Source organism: Chionomys nivalis, chromosome 19 (assembly GCF_950005125.1).
Source record: "Chionomys nivalis chromosome 19, mChiNiv1.1, whole genome shotgun sequence".
Classification (NCBI taxonomy): Eukaryota; Metazoa; Chordata; class Mammalia; order Rodentia; family Cricetidae; genus Chionomys; species Chionomys nivalis.
The window spans coordinates 53,795,285-53,818,805 of NC_080104.1; the positions used below are offsets into that span (position 1 = coordinate 53,795,285).

The 23,521-nt window shown below is 46.1% G+C and overlaps 1 protein-coding gene across 2 annotated transcripts; it reads right to left on the reverse strand.

The window, feature by feature from the left end:
• Window positions 1–639: 639 nt before the first annotated feature.
• On the reverse strand, window positions 640–19,484 carry LOC130861938 (glutathione S-transferase theta-1). 2 transcript variants are annotated; one of them, XM_057751291.1, is made up of 5 exons: window positions 19,340–19,484; window positions 18,356–18,443; window positions 12,063–12,213; window positions 3,508–3,684; window positions 640–996 (listed from the first exon to the last, which is right to left on the reverse strand). In XM_057751291.1, the coding sequence occupies exons 1-5, from the start codon at window positions 19,449–19,451 to the stop codon at window positions 802–804; spliced, it is 723 nt and encodes a 240-aa protein (XP_057607274.1). In that variant the 5' UTR covers window positions 19,452–19,484; the 3' UTR covers window positions 640–801. The 2 variants fall into 2 exon arrangements, with proteins under 2 accessions (XP_057607274.1, XP_057607275.1); XM_057751292.1 differs by lacking the exons at window positions 12,063–12,213; window positions 18,356–18,443; window positions 19,340–19,484 and adding an exon at window positions 18,444–18,959.
• Window positions 19,485–23,521: the final 4,037 nt, after the last annotated feature.

Sequence of the window (23,521 nt, forward strand, 5' to 3'; positions counted from 1 at the left end):
ACCCCCACTATCCAGCCTCTCACAGCTCCTTCCAGGCTGCCTTCTAATCCACTCCCCCACCCCCAACAGCTAAACTGTGATCCCAGGATGCAATCTGAGCCCCACATTCCTGCTTCCCGTTTGAGCATGACCTTTGACCAGGAGAGCTGATGTGGGCTTTTTCTCTCTTGATCAATTCTGTAGGTCAGGAAAGGCTGATGATCTATGAAGGGGCATGTCCAAGAGCTGGCCTGGCCAAGTGATGGATTTGCATGCCTGCAGCTAAGGCACCTGCTGATGGGATTCTCCAAGAGCCAGAAGTCTGAAGGGCATTTGTGATTTAGCGTGCTCTGTCTGTTGTTGTCTTGTTTTGTTGTTGAGATGCAGTCTCACACTGTATCCCAGGCTGGAATGGATCCTCAGTGTGTAGCCCAGGCTGGCCTTGAACTCTCAGTGATTCTCTCGCTTCATCCTTCTGAGTGTTGGATTACACGCATGAGTTACCATGCCTATCAGTGATTTCATTCTCGGCAGCCACGGGGTGGGGTTGGGGGGAGGATCTCAAAGCCTGGGAAATGGAGTTGTCTTTGGGAAAGATAACTGGACCCAAATAGAGGAAGGTCAAATAAACAACACAGAGAAGCTAAGGCTCAACTCAAGGCTAGGTTTATTATCCGAACTCAAAAAGTTAAAGCTAGCAATTTAGTCGTGGTCATGTGTGGCTATCGTGGAAAGAGGGTGAAGATGGAGCCTGGCCTAAGAACCGTTGTGCTGTGAGGCTTTGTGAACACCCATGGGCAGTGCAGGGAGGAGGTTCTGCCCTCACTGGATCATGGTCAGCACTCTAGACATCAGCTTCTGCTTTAAGATGGGGTTGACAGGAGGAGAGTCCTTAGCCTTCAGGATGACCTCATTGGCCTCACGGAAGAGCTCCTTTCCCACCACTGTCTCAACTCGATGGTACCATGCAGCCAGCTTGGGATGCCCTTCAAAGACAGGGCAGCCGCCACCTATAGGCTTTAACAAGAAGAGAACAGAACAAGGGTGGGTGAGCTTGTGGCTAAGTTTGGTTTGTTCACTTGACATACGTGGAAAAGAGGGCACTCAACCAAGGGACCGTCTCCATCAGATTGGCTTCTAGGAATGCCCGCATGGCATCTTCTTGATTGTTAACTGGCGTGAGAGGGCCTAGCCCACCGCGGATGGTGTCACCCCTGGGAAGATGGGCTTGGGCCATATAAGAAAGTGAGCCTGGGAGCAAGCCAAGTTGCTTCTGTGGTCTCCCTGTTTCAGTTCCTACCTTGAAGCTCCTTCCTTCCTCCTACCCCGGTTTCCCTTGATAATGGACTATAACCTATAAACTGAAATACATTTTTTTCTTTCTCAAGTAGTTTTGATGGAGGGGAGCATGTTATTTCTCACAGGAACAGAAAGCAAACCAGAATGAAAACCGGTGACAGAATGGGGGGTGTTGCTGTGATGGTCCTGACCATGTTGTTTTTAGCGGGAGGGTTGAGGAAGCATTTGGAACTTTGGGCCAGAAAAGTCATCAAGTAGTCAGAGGTGAATGGGCTCTTCTATAGTAGTTTGGAAGAAACAAATGTTGAAAGAAATGCAGATGATGGAGACCGAGTTAGTAGGGTTTCAAAAAGAAGGTTGAGAATCCCTCAAAGACTTTATTAGGGCCACTATGATGAGCTATTAAAAATCTGTGGTAATAGGCCGGGCGGTCGGTGGCACACGCCTTAATCCCAGCACTCGGGAGGCAGAGGCAGGCGGATCTCTGTGAGTTCGAGGCCAGCCTGGTCTACAAGAGCTAGTTCCAGGACAGGAACCAAAAAGCTATGGAGAAACCCTGTCTTAAAAATCAAAAAAAAAAAAAAAAAAAAAAATCTGTGGCAGTGAAAAATTGGGACAAGGGATGCTGGCTAGGGATGCACACTGGGACAAGGGATGCTGGTTAGCTGGCTAGGGATGCACACTGGGACAAGGGATGCTGGTTAGCTGGCTAGGGATGCACATTGGGACAATGGATGCTGGTTAGCCGGGGTGAAAACTCAGTCGAAGTTAATAAGACCAGCATTGCCAGGCAACATCTGGGAAGTATTTTCCTCAGTGTCAGAAGCTGTGGTCCAGGAGTGGGGCAGGTCAAGGATGCCTATCAAACTGGCAGCAGAATCTGGCAAATAACGTGTAAGAGTCTCCCACATGGTACTGGATTTGAAGGTACGAAGGAGCCATTGAGAGCAGCTAAAGGTCGACACTGGATGAAGTCAGGAGAGGCCATTGGTGAAGTCTGCAGACTCAGCTTTAGGGGAAACCCCAGAATACTGGATCAGCCAGGACTATAAGGTGACCAAGGTCAGCGAGCGGCAGGTGTGACGTGAATCCAAGACAAACTGTACGTTACAGACAGCAGAGCAGGAGAACTATAACCGTGAAAGCCCTCTGGATCCCAGCAGATCATGAGTGAGTCTCAGATGTCAGACATCGAACTGTTTACGCTATAGGGTTTGGATTTTGCATTGGTCTAATTGTAACTATGCCCTTATTCTTCCCCTGCGAAGCAAGATCCCTTGTGGAAAAAGAAATTATGTACCTTGGTTTTGGATTTTACAGCATCCCACAGTTAAGAGACTGGAGTTTTGTTGTTGTTTGTTTGTTTTTTGAGACAGGGTTTCTCTGTGTCACCCTGGCTGTCCTGGAACTTGCTCTGTAGGCCAGGCTGGCCTTGAACTCAGAGATTCGTCTGTCTCTGCCTCCCGAGTGCTGGGACTAAAGGCCTGTGCTACTACCACCTGGTGGTGAGATTTTGGATTTTTAAAGAGGAACGTGTACTTTTTAAACCATCAGGCATTTTAGAAGACTATGGGACATTTAAAATTGTACTGTGCTTTGTGATCCTAGATCTTGGGGACAAAGAAATGGAAGATGACGGTTTAACAATGATGTGTTCATGTGTCAGGCAGACAAGGAGAACATTGCACTGGTTAATGTTTTCCCCACTTGACACAAATGTAGATATGCCAAGGAAGAGCAAATTTCCACCGAGCGATGGCCTCCATCAGATTGGCCTGTGGGGATGTCTGTGGGGGTGCTTTCTTGATTGCTGACTGAGGTAGGAGGGCTCAGTACACAGTGCATGGTGCCATGCCTGGGTGGTGGGCCTGAGCTGTGGAGCTGTATAAGAAAGGTAGCTGAGCAAACCACTCACTGGGCACAAGCCGATAGGCAGCATCCCCCCATGATTTCTGCTTCCAGCTCCTGCCTAGCGTATCTGCCTTGGCTTCCCTCCATGCTGCAGTGTAGCCAGTAAGCCACATGAACCCTTTCCTCCCAAAACGGTTTTTGGGTTAGTGTTTTACACAGCAACAGAGGAGCAACTAGAACAGCCGAGGACACACACAAATCTGGAAGGAGTCTCCGGAGACATAGGAACAGATCTAGTGAGGGTTAGCAAAACCGGGACTTCTGTAACTAGCCAGCACTCCCTGTATCTTACGGGGCCACTCTTTTTACAGCACTCACATGCATCAACTCTGTGATGGCGACCAAGTCAGCCAGGGAGACGTGGGGCCCAACAAGGAAGGCCTTGTCCTGGAGGAACTTGTCCTCGAGCACCCGTACGTTCACATCCAATTCCGCCAGGGTGACTGCCAGTGTCTCAGAAGGAACCTGCTCACCCAGGAAAACAGGGAACATCACCTGGTGGGTAGATAGGCAAAATAAGGAATTGGCGCCAGATGAGCCTTGGGAGCAGGAAGTCAAGTCTCCCAAGTGGGGAGCTGCCTTTGGGGCCTGTGCCCCTTCCTTTGGGACCTGTTCAGACCTGCAGGGAAAGGTCACCCAAGTGATTCTTTTGTTTAGAAATAAATAGTCCTGTTTCCACACCTCTGGTTGACTGGGCCTCAGAAAGAATCATTCTTTATGAATGACCGCAACGGGGACCTGAAAAATAAATAGAACAAGTTATTTTTGAGGAAAGAAGCTAGGTTAGGAACCACGGTCATGTGCCACACATTGTTGAGAATAAGTGGTTATTTTGTCTTACAAATATCACATGCTCTCACAACAGGAATAATGTGGGTCGGTCACTCAGACAGCCTCTTCATACAGCCAAGGGGCAAGGTAAACACAAGATCAATATGGAAGCACAAAAGACCCTAACTGAAGCAATCCCAAGCAGAAGAGCAATACTGAAGGTATCACAGTGCCCGGTCTCAAACTAACATACAGCACGACACTGGTACAAAAGGAGCCGTATGTGCCAATATATGCCAATGTATAAAATAGAGGACCCAGAAACAAACCCGCACGGCTACAGTCTCCTAACTCCTAATGAAAGGGTTAAAAACATAGCTAGGATAAAAAGACACCACAACAAGCCGTGCTGAGAAAAGCAGATATCCATTTGTAAAAGGATGGAACTAGATTGATAACTTTTACCCTGTATAAGAATAAATTCAACATGGATCAAAGACATTGGCATAATGAGGAGCAAAGAGTAAGAATAGAAACGTAGAATAAGAATATAGAAATAAAGAAACCTAAAGCTGTAAGCCTAGGAGAAGGAAAGCAAGCTGTCAGCAGCTTAAGGATTAACTATTAACAGTGTGTTAGTTTGCTTTTCGACCCACAGTTCTGTCTGCAAGGCTGAAGCGGCCCTCTGCAAACTGAGGGTCAGCTTTTAGATAACCCCCCTGGCCACTCATGGCCAGCAATTGATGTGAGCTGACTTAACCTTTCAATGATAGGATGCACCTGACTTTTCGGTTGTTCATTTTCCCATACCCTCCCCTGCTATGCAAAACTGGCAGTATCAGGGGGAGTGCAGAGCTTTGGTAAACACCAGCAGGAAGTGCCAGAGAGAAGCAATGGGTGAAATACAAACACTAGTTCAACTGAAAAACCCATCAATGGAAATTGTACAAAAGGTAATTTGTGCCGGGCGGTGGTGGCGCACGCCTTTAATCCCAGCACTTGGGAGGGAGAGGCAGGCGGATCTCTGTGAGTTCGAGACCAACCTGGTCTACAAGAGCTAGTTCCAGGACAGGCTCCAAAACCACAGAGAAACCCTGTCTCGAAAAACCAAAAAAAAAAAGGTAATTTGTACCTGAGTTTTTACCTCAAGACTGTAAAACTTCTTTTGTTCATGCCTAATTCCTGCTTCTTGCTATAAAAAGAGGAACTCAGAAACAGCCCATGGCCACAGGCAGACAAGTCCATCTCTGGCTGAGGTCTCAGCTAGCTGATAAGCTTTGTGTCCCATGGAGATTTGATTCTTTTCTTTTTCCTGGAATAAAGTTTGCTCCTGGTTTACAGGATTTTGGTGGTCTGTCCCCCACCTTTGCGCAACCCCCGCAGATCCAACATTAAGACCTCAGACATTGAAACTAGCAGAGAAAAAGAAAAAAATTTATAAGTAAAATACTTCAAGATATAGGCATAGACAAGGACTTTCTGAGGACTCCTGTAGTATAAGAATAATCCTAAAACTTGACAAAAGCGAAGCAAAGAAAACAATCACTGGAGTAGACAGACAGTCCACAGGATGGAAATAAATCTGCCAGCTATACACCAGACAGAGTGTGTGGCCTCTAGATTCTAAACTAATATAATGAACTGCAACAAGGAAACACTAAAAAAATTCCAATCAACCAAGTGAACTGAGAATACAGTCCTCCAAAGAAGACCTTCAAAGGGAATACGCTTGAAAAGCGGAGCCTGCGGTTACTCCCATACCCATGTACATACAGGCAGCACCAAGTGGACTCAGTGGGCAAAGCAAAAACAAACAGACAAAAAAGCACATGAGTTTGGTAGGAAAAAGTGTTGGGGGGGGGGAGGTATTAGAGAGGAGAAAATGGGGATGAATTTGATCAAAACACATTGTATGCATTTATAAAATTCTCAATAAAAAAAGAAAAGAACAAAATAGGCTTTTCAACAGCCTTAGCATCAGGGAAATATAAACCTGCTTTGAGAGATTACATCTCACTGCAGTCAGAACAGCTATCGCCAAAACAAACAAACAAACAAATAAGGAAATATGATAGGGTCTGGGGAGACAGCTCAGTTGGGAAAGTGATTGGCACATGAGCTTGAGAACCTGACCAGATCCTCAGCACCCACAAAAAAAAGATGGGGGAGCTCCAGGTCCAGCGAGGGGCCCTGGCTCAGGATGTAGGTAGAGTCCCTAGGGGAAGACAATCTACATACATGATCCCGCACACGTAATATACACACAAATGCGTTAAATGAATTAAAACAAAGAGAAGCCAAATGACCATAGATGCTGATGGGAATGTTGGGAAAGATTTCTCATGCGCTGCTAGTGGGAACATAGCCTCCTACAGCTGTTATGGAACTCATTATGGAGGTACCTTAGAAAAGTAAAAACAGAACGATTGCACGACCCAGCTATACCACTCCTGGGGCTTTATCAGCTATAAGGAAAAATGAAATCATAACATTAGTTGGAAAACAGACACAATTGAAAGTCATTATTTTAAGCAAAATGAGCCAAACTCAGAAACACAAATATGGTGCGCACGTGTGTGTGTGTATGTGTGTATGCATGCACGCCCATGCATGTTGTTCATAATAGTAGAAAGAGGGCCATGCATGATAGGAGAAGAAATTTTAGGGAAATGGGAGTAAGGAAAAACAGAGTAACGGGATATGCACGACATGAACTCAAAAAAAAAAAAAAAAGTGGGGATGGGGTGGGGAACTAAGGGGTGGTGAGATGCCCTGGTAGGTAAGGCTCTTGCTGCCAAGCTTGATGAACTGAGCTCTGTCCCTAAGACCTACATGGTAGCAGAAAGCCAGCTCCCAAAAGCTGTCCTCTGACGTCCACACTTGTACCGAGGCACACACCACCCTCCCGCGCACACGTGTGCATGTGCATACACGTACATACCGCACACATGTGCATGTGCACACACGTACATAAGCACACATGTGCATGTGCACAAACAAAAACCACAATAAGCGGACAAATACATAAGTTTTAAGAGCGGGGGTAGGGGATCAGCAAGGGTAGAGAAGGAAGACAAGGGAGAGGAGTGGAGGAGCAGGTGAGTCAAAGCAAGTAGGTATGGGAAGGCCAGAATAAAAGGCCAGCCTGGTCTACAAGAGCTAGCTCCAGGACAGGCTCCAAAAGCTACAGAGAAACCCTGTCTCAAAAAAAAAAAAAAAAAAAGTCATCACTTTGTGCACAGGTGGAATGTCCAGGTTGGTCACATAAGTTCCAGGATTGAACTTTGAACGGATAGAATCAGCTCGATAAGGAAGTTTAATATAAGCCTTACTGCTATTGCACCACTAGTAGTATTAATCCATAAAATTGATTTTCCCCTGTAGCTTAATCATACAAAACAGCTAATAACTAAAATGTCATGGAGTCTTGTGGGACATATTTTATTTGACCTAAACCAGAGGTTTGGCCTTGTTTTTATTTTGAGACAGAGCTTCGTGTAGCCCAGGCTATGAATATAGCTGAGGTTGGCCCTTGAACTCCAGGTCCTTCTGTGTTTCTCTCTGCCTCCCAAAAACTTGGTCGGGTGTGTGCCACCACACCCAGCTCCAAACTGGGGTCCCTTTGCGCCACCAGAAAATAATTTATTTTCAGCTTCTGATGTCCAGTTTTGTGACTCTTGTGTAATCTTCCTAAGAAATTGTCTCCTCCCCTGCCTCTCTTTTTTAGAGACTGTCATACTATGTAGCCCATGCTATGCCCACAGTCTTCCTGCCTCCACCTCTCAAGTGCTGGGATTGCAGCAGGCACCATCACCAAACTCAGCTAAAACCATCTTTGGAATTATCTCCACTGGACCAAGACAAAGTCTTGAACATTGAGTCTGGAAGGACAGTACACTCAGCAATATTACTGGCAAAGTGGTTTTCTCTAGCCTCCATGGTGTCTAATTTCAAACAACTCATAATCTATTTATTTATTTATTAGTTTTTTGAGACAGGTAGATATGGAGCCTGTCCTGAAACTTGCTACATATACCATGCTGGCCTTGAACTCACAGAGATCCACCTGCCTCTGCCTCCCGAGTGCTGGGATTAAAGGTGTGTTCCACCACTACCTGACCAATTCAAAATCTTAATTGTTGAGAGCTGTACTGATCCACCCCAGGCTTTCTCAGAGGCCCCAATGAAAGCACAAAGGAAACTAGTTTTGTGTCTTGCCCAGGAGCAGACTTAGCAAGGCCAGTTTGGGGCTGGGGATAAGATTTCGAAGAAGTTAAGGTTTCAGTTCCTGGGAACTTGGCTTTTCCTCACAAAGAGACTGGAGTTATGTGTCCCAAGGCCGCTATGTACTTGGGCTGCAATGCTGTTGAGACATCCTGTGTTCCCTTTGTGCAACATCTCTTGATTAGCCTCCTGCTGGCTTCGTCCCATCGTGTGACAGTTGCTGCTGACTCTGCTCTGTTTCTCCCCTGGAAACATTCATACTCCTTAATAAGCTTGCTTGGCAGAAAAGACAGCTTGTTCAGGACCTCACGACCCCAGCTTTCCTACCTGTCTTCTTTACTTCCTCATCTCCTGGCCAACTCCCACTTAGAACTGTCACTGAAGAATGACTGGTCCAGGCCGCTCAATAGCCAAATTCACAGGCAGCTAAATGGCATCTGCCCTGTGCCGTGAGAGAACACTCTCCCAAAAGGAACGGAAGGAGCCAGGCTCACAGTGCAGGGATACAAGCATCATGATGGGAAGGTCGTGGCAGCAGGAGCTCCAGGGAATGGTCATATCGTGTCCACATAGAGGGATGGATGTGCTCAGCTCATATTCGCTCTCCCCTCCTCACAATCTTTTGAAGATTTTATTTTTATTTTATGTGTGCGAGTGTTTCCTCCACATCTCTATCTGGGCACCATATAGATCTCTAGTGCCCCCAGAGGGCACAAGAGGAAATCCATCAAATTCTCCGGGCCTGCAACAGCCATATGGGGCCGGGAACCCAACCTGGGCCCTCTGGAAGAGCAGCCAGTGCTCTTGAGCTTTTGCTTTGGGCTCCATTTTCTCTTTTTTAATACAATCCCAGTGCAGGAAATGGAACTGCCTACAGTGAAGGGGTCTTCTCATCTCAATCAACCTAATCAAAACAATCCCCCAGATGTTCCCAGATGTTCCTCTCTCAAAGAATTCCAGATCCTATCAAGTTGACAACCAAGATTAACCATCGTAACAGTTAACGGAACTTTTACATGATGGCCATTCATGATTTTTTTGTTCGTTCGTTTTGCTTGCTTGTTTGTTTGTTTGTTTGTTTGTTTGTTTTGGTCTCTACTGGAGTAAGGAAACCACTTTGCTTCTGTAACGGTCCCAAATCACAAACAACTCCAAAAGTGTACTGACTTCCTATGTAGAGGTTAGAAATTTTCCTTTAACTTGTCAGGCTGAGGGGGAAACCGGCACTGACTCTCAGGCTTGGATGTTAACCCCAAGAGGTTGCTTCAAAGCCTGACAATGCATGGGCTACATTTAACTGGCCTAAGACCGATCAATACCATCAATCCAGCAGGGAATCAACAGCAATCTGTTAAAGCCTTAATGTCTGGCTTTAGGGGGAGAGGAAAGAGGGCAGCAGGATGAAGGTGGTTACAAGAGGATAACGTGGACACCAGGCAGGGTTGAGATGCAAGCCCAGCACCTGGGAAGCAAGAGTTCTTGCTTTTCTGCTATCGATTATGGGTCACATTTCCCTGGATAGCCTGGGCTACATAGAGCTAAGTGCTGAGGATAGTATAGCTCAGCATGAGCACATGGATAAGAAAAGAGAGATAAGGAAAGAGATGAGGGAAGAAGAGAAGAAAGAAATGATGATGGTGATGGTGATGATGATGATGATGAAATATTACTTAGGGCACAGGCTGACCTCAAGCTCACAGCTGTCCTCCTGCCTCAGTCCCGAACACTAGGATTACAGGCTTCTGCCACTATATCCAGCTCACGAAGGCTCCTTTTTCACAGCCTCTGCCAACTTCAATTTGTTTGACTTTGAGATCAGCAACTCCATGTTCCACAGGATGTATTTCAAAGTACACAGTTCAGTGTACAAAGCTGCGTATGCTCATGTTGACACGCAACCATCACTGCCATCTGTCTCCACCTTGGTTCCCATTAAACGCTAACTCCCCGTTCTGAGCAGGGTGACCTAACTTTCCTTCCCTGGCTCCCTTTAGAGTTCGCACTAAGATGTCTGTTGAGGATGCCCTCTATAAGGGCTCCAGACTTTGTGGTTGAATATATGGAATTTCTTTCTTCCTTTCTTTCTAGTGTGTGTGGGGGGGTGAGGGTGGGGTTTCAAGAGAGTGTTTCTCCCTATAGCTTTGGAGCCTGTCCTGGAACTCGCTTTGTAGACCAGGCTGGCCTCAAACTCACAGAGATCCCCCTGCCTCTGCCTCCCGAGTGCTGGGATTAAAGGAGTGAGCCACCACCGCCTGGTTAAATATATGGAATTTCTAAAAATGAAAAATACTTAAATATTTTTCTCCAAAAAATATTATTAAATGAGCTTAATAGTAACTTAGACAATCAAATAATCAGTGAAATAAAAAATAAGAGAGTGGAAAATAGCAGAACTGAAAGGAAGAGCTTGATGTCGCCTGAGCGCTTCTCACCCCTGCATCATCAGTCTGCTTTCTATTTTTTTAAATGTGCGTTGGCATTTTGCCTGTGCTGTGTCTGTGCAACTGTGTTGGATCCCCTGGAACAGGGGTTACAAACAGTTGTGAGCTCTCCTGTGGGTCCTGGGAACTGAACTCAGGACCTCTGCAAGAGCAGCCAGTGCTCTTAACCGCTCAGCCATGTCTCCAGACCCAGTCTATTCTCTATGCTTACATTCCAAAGACCTGCTGCAAAGAGTCATTCCTACCTCCAAGATACAGGTGTTCTTTGACTTTTTTTAAAAAAATATTCCTTTGTATTATTTTCAGCTATGTTAGCAGGCAATGTATGGCATGGAACAGTAAGTTATGAAACATGAGAGACAGGAGGAAAATGTGACCTGCAATCAAGAACAGAAAGAACAACCAGTAAAAACAGACCCACAGAGGACCTGGATGCTGAAATGAGCTGACAAAGGACACACACACATGCACGCGCACACACACGCATACATACACACACTCCCACACTCACATATCCCAGGAGCTGAGACTTGAACCTAAGACACTGTGCTTGTTACACAAGTATTCTACCACTAAGCTAGCTTACCAGCTAAACTGGAAGAGGACATTTAGGTAACGGTAACAGACAGCTCAGAAGGTGAAAGTCCTAGCTGGGCAAGCCTGACAGCCCTAACCATCTCAGTTCAGTCCCCAGAACCTTCATAAAAAGACAAGTGTGCTGTAACCCCAGCTCTCTACAGTGAGATGGAAGGCAGAGACAGGAGAACTGCCCAAGACGGAAGCTCAAAGGTCAGAGGTCAGATATCCTGGAGCACACAGCACAGCGGCAGAGATGAAGGACAGTCTGCCTCACCAAGATGGATTTCCCAGAGCTTTCCTTTACTTCCACACGCACAAGGTGGCTCCTGGGACATATACACAGCAAATAAAGTAAGTAGCGGTAACAAATATATTCATAAACTTCAAATAGAAGATAACGAAAGTGTGTGAGTGTGTGACAGATGGTAAATTTTGGCTGAGAAATGCAACACTACAAAAACAACAAAATAATATTTCTACAAATAAAAAATAAATATCTCAGGGACTGGAGAGATGGCTCAGGGGTTAAGAGCACTGACTGCTCTTCCAGAGGACCTGGGTTCAATTCCCAGCACCCACATGGCTGTTGACAACTGTCTGTAATTCCAGTTCCAGGGGATCCGATACCCACGGCAAAACACCAATGTGCATAAAATAAAAATAAATACATTATTAAAAAATAATAAAATAAATGTCTCAAGTAAAGATGGTCTTGAATAACAACCTGGGCACAACAGGATTAGTTAAACTAGAGGCGAGGCACTGGGAAATACCAAACTGAAAATGAGTTGCTATAGCCTGAGTCTCTTTGGAGTGACATCTTTACCACCTTCCCTTCCCCCACATTTCCAGTCTCACCTTATGCCACAGGGCCCGGAGACAGCTTCTCCGAAGGGCTGTATGCTGCCATGCCAGGTACTCATCCACACGAGCACGGGCCTGCAGGTCTTGGGGGTACCAGTGGTCAGGAACCTTATACTTGTGTGTCAGGTAGAGCAGGATGGCCACACTGTGTAAGCAGAGGAGCAAGGTGGCTGGTCAGATGCCACTGGGTTGACTCAATACCCAGTACTTTCATTTTTTAAAAATATATCTATATCTATGTATGTGTGTGTGTGAGTACTCTGTCCGCATGTTTGCCTGCATGCCAGAGAAGGCATGCAATCTCATTACAGATGGTTGTGATGCCATGTAGTTTGTTGGGGATTAAACTCAGGCCCTCTAGAAGAGTAGCCAATGCTCTGAACTGCTGAGCCATCTCTCCAGCCCCTACCTTTTCTGATTTTTCTAACAATTTGCCAGTCTGAGCCTCTTTTTCAGAACTTGGAAAGTAGGTTCAGAAAATGGAAGAGCCTTGTTCCACAGGGACACCCAGTTCTTAGTATCAGAATTGAATCTTGTCTTCCTGAGGTCAACGCTCAAGACAATTCTACCACTAGGCAAAATCTCACCACTGAGGGTGTCCCGTCAAGGGTTGAGTTTCTGAGTTCAGGGCCCCACAGCTTCCTGGAGAACAGGCATCCAAAGCAGAGCTTTGAGGGAACTTGGTTTCATTTTATTCTTCGTCCACTCTCATCCTTCAGCCTTCAGACAGCCTCGGATTGCCTGGTAGCCCCAAAAGGCTCTCTCAGCTCTCCCTTTGTTCTTTGAGCCTAGGCTAACCTCAAACCCCAAATCCTCTTGCTTCACCCTCTGGGCGGTGGGCATGAATCATATACCTGGCCCTCTGTTCCTTGTGGTACTCCTGATGGTAAGGGTCAGGTTGGTTCTTTAAAATCTTACTCAGACGCTTGGGGCACTGTAAGATCCCGGAACCACAACACAGAGAAGACTGCCTTGAACTCTCTTCCTGCCTTGAGTTATGCCAGCTACTGTGAAGATGGACTCTAAAGGACACTTGAAGACAGGCCAGTTGTGGTCCTATGAAAATTCCAGCCACGCTGCCTGGAAGAAGTTTAGACCAACTGAATCACTTAGAAAGGGAACTCTCAGCAATCCTGATCCATCCACAGAAGAAGCAAGACGTGACTGCCTCGCTGAAAAAGGTACCGAGCCATGTGGCTAGCACAGATAAGAATAATGGACTAGGCCGGGCGGTGGTGGTGCACACCTTTAATCCCAGCACTTGGGAGGCAGAGGCAGGTGGATCTCTGTGAGTTCGAGACCAGCCTGGTCTACAAGAGCTAGTTCCAGGACAGGCTCCAAAACCACAGAGAAACCCTGTCTCAAAAAACCAAAAAAAAAAAAAACAAAAAAAAAAAACCCAAGAATAATGGACTAATATAAGTTGTAAAAGTTAATAAGAGGCCTGAGATAATGAGCCAATAAGTTTATAACTAATGTAGACCTCTATGTGATTTCTTTGGGACTTAATGACTGCGGGAACTGGGCAGGACAGAAAACTCAGTCAACAAATGGCACCCACGTGGACAACTGCATCCACATAAAGCGTGACAAAGCTTGGGAAGTAATTCTAGACATAAAATAATAGAGTTAAGCACAGCTTATTGATAGCAGCATTTTCTCAGGTGGGCTCTGCTTGCTAGAGGCAAGCGCTCTCATTTAAGAGAGGCTTCCTAACTCAGCTTTAGCTGTAAAACCTTGCAGCTCTTTTAAGAGGCCATACCATGAAACGTTTAAATGGTGTTGATGAAAGCTGACTGCATGCTTTTTGGTGTTCAGCCGTACGAGGAAAAAAAGCTGCACCATTTTAAAATGCTGGCTTTCTGGGCCATCCTGCCAGTGCAAACTCTGACTCTTTCAGGTAGGAGATCTGGCTACAGAGCATTTGAATGTGGTTTGTGAGCACACTGCTGCAGCTTGCTTGCTGGCAGGGACCTTGAAACGTCATAGAGTTGTGGCAATAAACGTGGCTACAGCCGGTACCTCTGCCATGAGGCCAGAATCTTAGAAAGCTAAGGAATGGGGTGGATCCAGCCATCAATGTTATAGCTTTAATCCTCTCTATATTGCTTAGCAAATTAAAGACTCATGTGGTCAGAAAAAGAGAGATACAGTAAAAAAAGATTCAAAGTCAAAGAAAGTCTCTAAATGGTTTACAGTGTGTTAAAAATATATGCAGGTTTGGGGGAGAAAAGAAAAAGGTTAAAATCCTTAAAATAAAAAAGAAAGAAAGAGAGTAGTTGAGTGTGGTGGCACTTGGGAGGCAGAGACAGGCAGTTATCTGTGAGTTCAAGGACAGTCTGGTCTACAGAGGGAGTTCCAGGACAACCAAAGATACACCAGAGAACCTGTCTCAAAACGTCAAAAATTAAAAGTCAAAACAAAAAAATAGAGGTTAAAATAAAGCCACGTGTTGGACCCTAAAGTCCAATTACCGAGGAGTCGCCCCAAGAGACACTCTCACACCGCAGTTGATGTAAAAGCAAGAGGATTTTAATTCTGTCGCAACAGGATCACTCAGCATTCGAGAAGCTAAGGAACTGAATGGCTGTTACAGGCTAGTTTTAAAGAGAAAGACCGCAGAATCAAAGGGGAAGTGCAGAAGTCGTTTGTCAACTATTGTGAGTAGCTCGTTTAATGGTCAGCTAATTATAATTGGTCAATGCCATGGTGGTTGCTGGGTTGGTTGAGCAAAGAGAAACACCTGCAGGTCATCTTCAGGTCATTTTACCCCAGTTCCAGGACCTGGGTCTATTGAAGGAAAACTACAAAGGGGATGGAAAATTCCAGGGGAAAGTACCCAAAGCTCTAGTGCACGCGTGGGTGATTATCAGGTTCTTGGTTCCTGGTGGGGGGTAGTTTTGCTGAGGTGGCCCAGAGTATGTGCATGTGTAGTTGTTAGGTCCTTGGTTCCCAGGGAAGGGCAGAACACTAATGCTAAGAGGCCTCAGAAATGGCCTCAGAGTTGTCCTAGAGTTCTTTACATGTAAAGATGAAAAATACACAGAGAATCTTGATACTGTATGCTATTATGCTCTCTTTAAATTATTTGAATGCTGAGGAAGGAGTAACAGCTGCTAAAAGATATTTGCTTATAAATGCTGCTAAATTAATCCAAGGTTGATATTTTGAAAATACCTTGACTTCAAAATTGAAGTCAAAAATTGTGTTACTTTGGAGAAGAGGTTTTACTTTTGTTTCCACAGAAAATGAGAGGCTATGGATTTATTCTGAGTTAAGAAGAATCAGGTTTGAACAGATGATCCAGATGTCTGAGTTCTACATCCAGAACAGATTCAAGATGAAATGATCAAGTCTCATAGGATACTCCAGTCAGGACTTGATCATAATTCTAAATTTTTTTTAGGTCCCTATAAGTTTATCAGCACCCCCAACAGCAGGAAGTAGCCTGGAAAGCTATGCCCACATTCCTAAAAAATGGACTATGGATATTTTCCTTTGTTTAAAAAAAAAAGGGGGGGGGAGGCAGTGGTGTGGGACAGCGGTCTGTATTCTGTCAATTATATTTTAAATAAATGCTGATTGGCCAGTAGTCAGGCAGGAAGTATAGGCAGGACAACCAGACAGGAAGTAGAAGTGGGTCAATGAGAACAGGAGAATTCTAGGAAGAAGGAAGCCCATTCCTCTGCAGTTCTGATGCATCCACAGAAGAAGCAAGATGTGACTGCCTCACTAAAAAAGGTTCCGAGCCATGTGGCTAGCATAGATAAGAATAATGGGCTAGGGCTGGAGAGATGGCTCAGCGGTTAAGAGCAGTGACTGTTCTTCCGGAGGACCTGAGTTCAATTCCCAGCAACCATATGGTGGCTCACAACCATCTGTAATGGGATCTGGCGCCCTCTGGCCTGCAGGCATCCATGGAGGCAGAATGTTGTATACATAATAAATAAATAAAATCTTTAAAAAAAAAAAGAATGATGGGCTAATATAAGTTATAAGCGTTAATAAGAAGCCTGAGATAATGGGCCAATCAATTTATAACTTAAAGAAGGGGGGTGGACTCTCCAGCCTGTTGATCTGCCTGAAAGTTGTGCAGTGTGTCCCAGGTTCCCAGCCATGCTGGGGTGGTCTTTAGTGATGCAGCTGTCTATTTTGTAAGTATTCCTTCACCCATACTGCTAGAAGAAACCCCAATAAAACTCGTTAGTTGCCGGGCGGTGGTGGCGCACGCCTTTAATCCCAGCACTTGGGAGGCAGAGGCAGGCGGATCTCTGTGAGTTCGAGACCAGCCTGGTCTACAGAGCTAGTTCCAGGAAAGGCTCTAAAGCTACAGAGAAACCCTGTCTCGAAAAAAAAAAAAAAAAAAAAAAACTCGTTAGTTAACCAGGTTGGACTTTGGTGGTGAAGGGACTCTAGCTGGCCTGGAACTGACAAGCATGGTGCTGGCAGGCCTTGCCCTTCCCCCTTCCCTTTTCCTTGTAAACCAAGATGACATCCCTAAAGCTAGCCACTAAGGTCTATTCCCTTATTTGGATACTTTCTTGTGCCAGACTCATTCCTAAGGAGGGAGTACCAAATTCCAGCAATCAGAAGCCCCCTTTGATTCACCTAATTAACAAGCCCCATTAAAATATCCTACAGCATCCTACCCCATTCTAACATAGACCCCCCACACCCTTTCTTCGCCTCTTAAAAATTACACCTGCAGGGCATTTGTTGCTGTTTTTCTGCCTGAGTCATAAAGCAAACACTTTAACTTTTCTTCCCTGCTTAGTAAAGGATCTCTCTATGAAAACAGGTGTTTGGGTGTGTTTTGTACCTAACCCAGGATCTGGGAGGGCGCCTCCAATGTGTGTGTATGTGTGAGGGGGTCTCCTTCAGGTGATGTCCATATTTTGGTCTATCATGGGCCCCTTATCTGAAGTGAATAGATATGTGTAAAATGTCACACAACATACAATTGCAGCACCCAAGAGGAAGAGGCAGGCAGGCAGGCAGAAGTACGACTCTGAGACCTGACTAAGCTATCTAATAATAAGACCTTGTCTAAGGCAGAGACCTGCATCCACAACCCAGCTCAATGCCTCAGTTTTCCAAGTAGGATAAACTCTTTGTGCTAAGTGTTCAAAATCACCTCTGAGGAGGGCTGCAGGGTCTTAAGAGTCACAGACCTTCCCAGGGTGACGATGACATGCAGAGGGGACATGCAGAGACAGCAAGCTGTCCCTGGTTAGTGCCAGTTATGGTGCAACTCTGTGCAAACTGAAGGGCCTAGGACAGCAGAAGCAACAGGAAGAGAATGGCGGTGTCTTTGTTGGACTACGTTGATCATGAGACACCAGAAATGAGCTCAAAAGCATATACTCTAGATTCCCCTTGCTAAGGGACAGTGACTTCTGTGACAAAAGAGACAGAACTGAGAAAAAGGTTTAGCTTCTCTGAAGAGGGACGTTGCACCATCTTGGGACATGCCAGGATATAAAAAACATCTTTATCTCATAAGGGAGCCCCAGGGACCCCAGTACTTGAGAGTTCAGGAAGCCCCGATGCTACAGGCCCTGTTTAGCTGGGCTAGAGGATGGTGCCCATGGTGGGGTAAGTGTCCCACGTTCCCTGACCCAGGGTATTTTAATCAACAACCACAGCCTGGTAGAGAAGTCAAGTACATGTACTATCTTCCCCAAAACCAGCACAGTGAACTTGGGCAGTGAGTGGGCAGGGTCCTGGGTTCACCAGCGCCCACCCTGTAGGATATGAGGCACAGCAGCCCTTGGCCTCTAGGGCAGAGGTTCTCAGCTGCAGGTGTGGCCCCATTTGGGGTAGAACGACCTTTTCATAGGGGCTGCCTAAGACCATTGGAAATATCAGGTATTTACATTAATAATAATAATATAATAAATAGTAGCAAAATTACAGTTATGAAATAGCAATGAAAATAATGTTCTGGTTGGGGGTCACCACAGCATGAGGAACTGTATTAAAGGGTCACAGCATTAGAAAGGTTGAGAACCATTGCTCTAGGGAGTTTAGGTTCCAAGTGTGTGTCTGCATGAGTTTGCATGCACACAGACACTATGAGGGCAGTGGATCCCCAGAACTGGAGCTATGAATGGCTGTGAGCTGCCTCTTATGGCTGCTGGAACCAAATCCAGGTCCTCTGCAAGGATGGTAGGCGCTCTTAAGCACTGGGCCATTGCACTGAGCCATCCCTCCAGCTCCAGCTCAGTAGTTTATAACATAACCTGATTCCAGTAAAGCTTGGAAAAAGCCCCCAGAGCCCCCGTTACCTCTCGCCCAAGGTGAAGTCATTGTCCTTCATGGCTGGTACCTTCATCATGGGGTTCACCTGGGCAAATGCATCGCTGAGGTGCTCACCTGCAGATAGTCCAGCATAAGGGGGATGGGAGTAGAACGCTGGGCCTCTGATAGCATGGGCCAAGGTTCTAGGACGCCAAACAAAAAAAATTCATGGTTCTCTTGGAACTAGGCTGCCGGTTAATGGGAGCTAGATGGGAAATGCAGGCAGGACTGCCTTGAGAGGAGAGTGAGCTGCCCCTCGCCCTAGATACAAAACAGACTTCACACTCTATTGACAGGTCCTCCAGGGACTTGCCCCAGAGACAGCCCTACAAAGTGTCTCCTGAAACCCTTGTCTCTGCTTGAATTAGCCTAGATTCATTTTCTTCCTGTTGATGCAGCCAGATGGACGTCTCTACGATTATGTCTTTGCTGCTCAGCCCAACAGACCTCACTAGTTCCCACCCCCTTGGATCAGATGGAGGGCTTTCACCCTCCTTTCTTTTCCTGGTGGAAATCTGTCACCCTCTGCATCCTTATTTTTGACAGCCAACTTGAGCCAACTTTGTCGGTCCCCCAACCCACAACACCCTACATCAGACTCTGCAGGGGCAGCGCCTGGGGGCGGGGAAGTGAAGTTTCAGACGGAGAGACAGCCGTGAGACAGCATAGGGTTACCACAGCGACTTAAGCAACACCATTCTGCTACAGTCCTGTCTTGCTGGGTTTGGGGCTCCCTCAGAGGCCAGCAGGGAGGAGGCTCCGCCCAGGACCTGTTGAAACCGAATAGCATGCAGACCGGGCCGTCTATTCCACGGAACAGCAGAGTTTGCGGGGTCTCCCTGGTGGCTCTTTTCTCACTTGATCTCTAAACCAGAAAAAAACCTAGGAAGGGGGCGGTGCAGAAAGGAATCCCCCTAAGCTGCCCTTGCCTCCCCCATCTCTCAGCTCTCCAAAGCCGAGGCCCTGCCCACCCTTGCGCAGATCCACCGTTTGCATCTGGAACGGGATGCCATTTTTCTTGGCGAAGATATAAATGGCGCGACAGGGCTGGGACAGCAGGTCTAGAAAGAGCTTCAGGACCATGGCACAGGCGGCAGGAATCAATTCCGTAACTGGCCAAACTCTGAAAAAAAACAAAACTAAGGCTCGACGTCTGAGGTTATGTCTAGGCTTAGTGTGGCCACGCCTCCACTGGGCGGATTCTGGAATCCGGCCCTTCTTTCTAAAGCAGAACCGACCTGAGTTTGTGTTCCAAGAGAAAGGCACCAGAGTCTAGCATGGGTGAGACAGAAAAGACTGCTGATCTCTCCTGAGAGGGCAGAGGAAATGCACAGGGGCCGGCACCTAGTCTTTCTGTGACTGGTTTATTTGATGGCAAAATTTCTTCAAAGGCATCCTCGCCCTGTCTAGTGTGTTAGAATTTCCAATCGTCCCCGGTTCCCAAATGGGAAAACTAAGGTATTGCTTGATAGACACAACAAGTCTACCCCAGCAGGTTCCTCCTAGGCCTACAAACCAAAGATACGGATGCCAGCAAGCAGCAAAGGTTCTGGCTGTGCCAAGTGTGCCGTGGTCCCTAGCGACATTCCCATAGGAGCCTTGGCCTTCCACAAGGTTAGCCTTCCTGTTCTTGAGAACGCTGGGATCTCCATTCCTCGAGCATCTTAGCCCCCTTTGGACTGTGATAGCAAAGTGCCCTAGACATAAATTTTGAACAGGGCAGACTCTGTCTAGTGAAGGCTAGCTCTCTGCTTTACGGTGGGCAAGTCTTTGCTACCCGCACACACAGTGGAAGGAACACACAGGCCCCTTTCATGAGAAGTAGAATCCCCAGATCTAATCCCTTCCCCCAAAGGCCCCACTCTTAATACTATTTCCAGCAAATTAATTTAGGGGTAGCATCACTATTCAAACCGTCACACTGGGTTTGTGTCTTCCTTCCTTTCAGCCTCAGTTTCTCCATCTTTAAAATGATTATAGCCCTTGAAAGCCCAGCACTCTGAGCCATAAACCCTTGTTCTGCACCTTGTTGTTAAAGGACAACCCCCTCCCCAGAGCCCACCTCCTAACTGGTTGGAAGCAAAGAACTTCCTTTGGGTGGCCTGCCCATACTTAGCTTATCATAGCTGACGCCCACATTTCCCCCTTCACAAGCACCAATGACAGGAACCAATCTTGGGTCCTGCTTGCCCCTGGTTTTAAGGAGGCATGGAACTATTTAAATTAATAAATCTATTAATTGACAACTCTGGACCTAATATATATATATATATATGTATATATATACATATATATATATACATACATACATACACACACACACACACACACACACACACACATATATATATATATATATATTGGATTTTTTCGAGACAGGGTTTCTCCGTAGCTTTTGGTTCCTGTCGTGGAACTAGCTCTTGTAGACCTGGCTGGTCTCGAACTCACAGAGATCCGCCTGCCTCTGCCTCCCATGTGCTGGAATTAAAGGCGTGCGCCACCACCGCCCGGCTGGACCTAGTATATTAACAGTCACTACGGGTAGTTATCTTGTCCCCCATTTCAGGGAGTTTTCCCTTGTCTCAACCTTTCAGCCTATTTTGGGCAGGGAGCATGGAACAACGTGTTCCTTTCCGCAACTAGTTCAAGCTGACATTGGGGCGTTTTTATCCGGGCCCAAGTAGGTTGAAAGGTTAGCCAAAAGTAGGGAGGAAATTCAGGCAATGGGGCACTCGTCAGACTTTGTTGAAGGGACAGGAAAAATTCATGTTCATATCAGCTGGACTGTCCACATCAGCTTTCAGAAAGTGCAGGGCTCGCCGCCATTCAGAGCAGGTTGTAGTCGGCAACTGATGCTTAGATGTGTCTGCCAGCCAAGTGGAAGCCTATTGGGATAAGTTTAAACTAGGAACAGAAGTTAAAAATCTATTTACTTAAAGAAAAACTCACATTGCAGAAAAAGAGCAGATAACAGGTATCTGTAAACAGAAGGATTAGACTCATACCTTTGCGTCCTAGCAAAAACTACAGATTTTGGTTAGATAATGTATATTTTTCTGCTGTCCAGAGAACCATGTATGGTGTGGACAGAGATGTCTTTGGCCTAATGAGAAACACCTCCAAGTTTATGTTTAAATGGCAACCAGAATAGATCTAAAATCTTGAGCTTGTGACCCACACAATAAGTAGTCATTGCTCTATCAGCTTATTAGAACTACCATGGGGGGGGGCAAAATTAGAGACATTTTTTATATCTTCTTAAGTCATTTTTTAGACCCTCAAAGCTTTTGAACTTTTATACTTTCAGACCTTAAAGCATTTTTTTAACGAGCTAACAAGCTGGCTGTAGCTTTGTGGGAGGACCTGGATACCTTTTACTGCTAAACTGGCATTATAATATTTTTGTCCCCTTCACAAATCCCAATGACAGGACTCAGTCATGGGTCCTGTCCGTCTAGGGACTCAAGGGGGTGATACTGGGACCACAATACCATTAGTTGGACAGTATTGACCCATATGCAAACGAAAGCCATCAGTCTGTTGATTAGACAGGGACCGAGGATAAATAGAAGAAACATGATCATTAGGGGTCCTGTTAGGGTTTACAGAAGGTGGTTAACCAGGGAGACTGGTTGAGCAAGTTTTAATGCCAAGCAGCTTCCACATGAGTGTGAGTGGTCTGTTCCCCATCATTAATCTGTTTTCATAACAAGGCCATTGAATCTCTAATTACCCCAGAGTGATTAATTAATGTAGAAACAAAATTCTTCCCCCAGGGCGGCACATATGCCTCCCTGTTGCTTGAAGAGGAGGTCCAAACCTTTTGGGTTCTGTAAGGGAATCTCAGCCAGGGAATCTAAAGAGGTCTCTAATTTGAGTATAGACTGTTCTATGTCTTTGAGATCCGAATTGATGGCTGACTGTAGGGCCTGGTAGGTTTTATCTTGGAGAATTAACTCCAAGATGCCCACCCCTGTTGCTCCAGCTATGCCGAGTCCCATCAGGGAAGAGAGCAATACAGCGATTGCTCCTATAGCCCGTTTTTTTCCTGACAGGAACAGGGGATAAGGTCAGTTCCATTTGGGCCTCTGTATAGTATTTTATGTTGGGGAACAATTGGACCATCACACAAAAACCTTGTCCTGTGTTAAGGACTGTCCCATGGATGCAGGGAGTGAGCCCTGAAGGGCAAGCCCACAATCCAGCAGGTGCTGAATAGAGGATGTCATTTTGTATAGTGATGGCCTGGTTACATAGTCCTGCTGGGGCCTGACTTCCAGGGGGCACTACACAGGTCCCCGTTCTGTCAGCTGTTGTAGCAGAATTTTTCCTTGGTTTTATCAAGGGCAGAATTTGGGGGAGACTGTTGTGTAGCTTTTTGGTGACCGCCTGGGCAGTTTCATGTCTGGTTGGAAAGGCCTCTGACCATCCAGAGAAAGAATCTATAAATACTAAACGATATTTGTAACCATATTTGCCAGGTTTTACCTCAGTGAAGTCTGTCTCCCAGGGGGAACCAGGTTTGGTGCCCCTATATCTGTTTCCAGGATTTTTAGGTTGATTGTCTGCATTTTTCAGCTATTTGTTCAATCTTGTGCCGATGGCCAAAGATTTTTCAATGAGACTGCCTTGTCGGGTCTTGTGTTTTCTGAGTGCCAAGGTGGGTAGAACGGTGAATCTGACAAGGGAGAGTTTCTGCCGGTTTCCTTGGCAAGAGGAGTCTTTCATTTCTGGTCATTCACCAGTTTGCTGGCTGTTGTGACTGCCATGCTTTTGGTAAGCGCTGTATCATGCATAAGTCGGAAGGAGTATATGCTGGATCCTCCGGGAGGTTAGGCGGTCCTGGGTCTGGTAACATCTGGGCCAGGACAGTCAACTGCTCTGCGGCTTCTTTTGCCACTCAATCTGTCCTCTGGTTCCCTCTAGCCGTTGGGGTATCAGCTGTTGATGCCCAGGACAGTGAATAATGACCAATTTGGTTGGCAACCATAATGCTGCCAGTAAGTCTAAAATCTCCTGTTTGTTTTTGATAGTTTTTCCTTCAGCAGTAAGGATCCTGCGCTCATGGACATGGGCTGTGGCAAAGGCATAGCGGCTGTCCGTATACACGTCCAGTCTCTTTCCTTTGCCATGTCCAGTGCCTTAGTCAAGGC

Excerpts from the sequence above, each read along its gene's own strand:
- LOC130861938 (XM_057751291.1), bottom strand. The coding sequence starts at position 19,451 with ATGGTCCTGAAGCTCTTTCTAGACCTGCTGTCCCAGCCCTGTCGCGCC. Across the intron at positions 18,444-19,339 it reads AACGGTGGATCTGCGCAAGG|GTGAGCACCTCAGCGATGCA; the intron begins GTGGGCAGGGCC and ends GACTATCTGCAG. Across the intron at positions 997-3,507 it reads CCATCACAGAGTTGATGCAT|CCTATAGGTGGCGGCTGCCC; the intron begins GTGAGTGCTGTA and ends TTCTTGTTAAAG.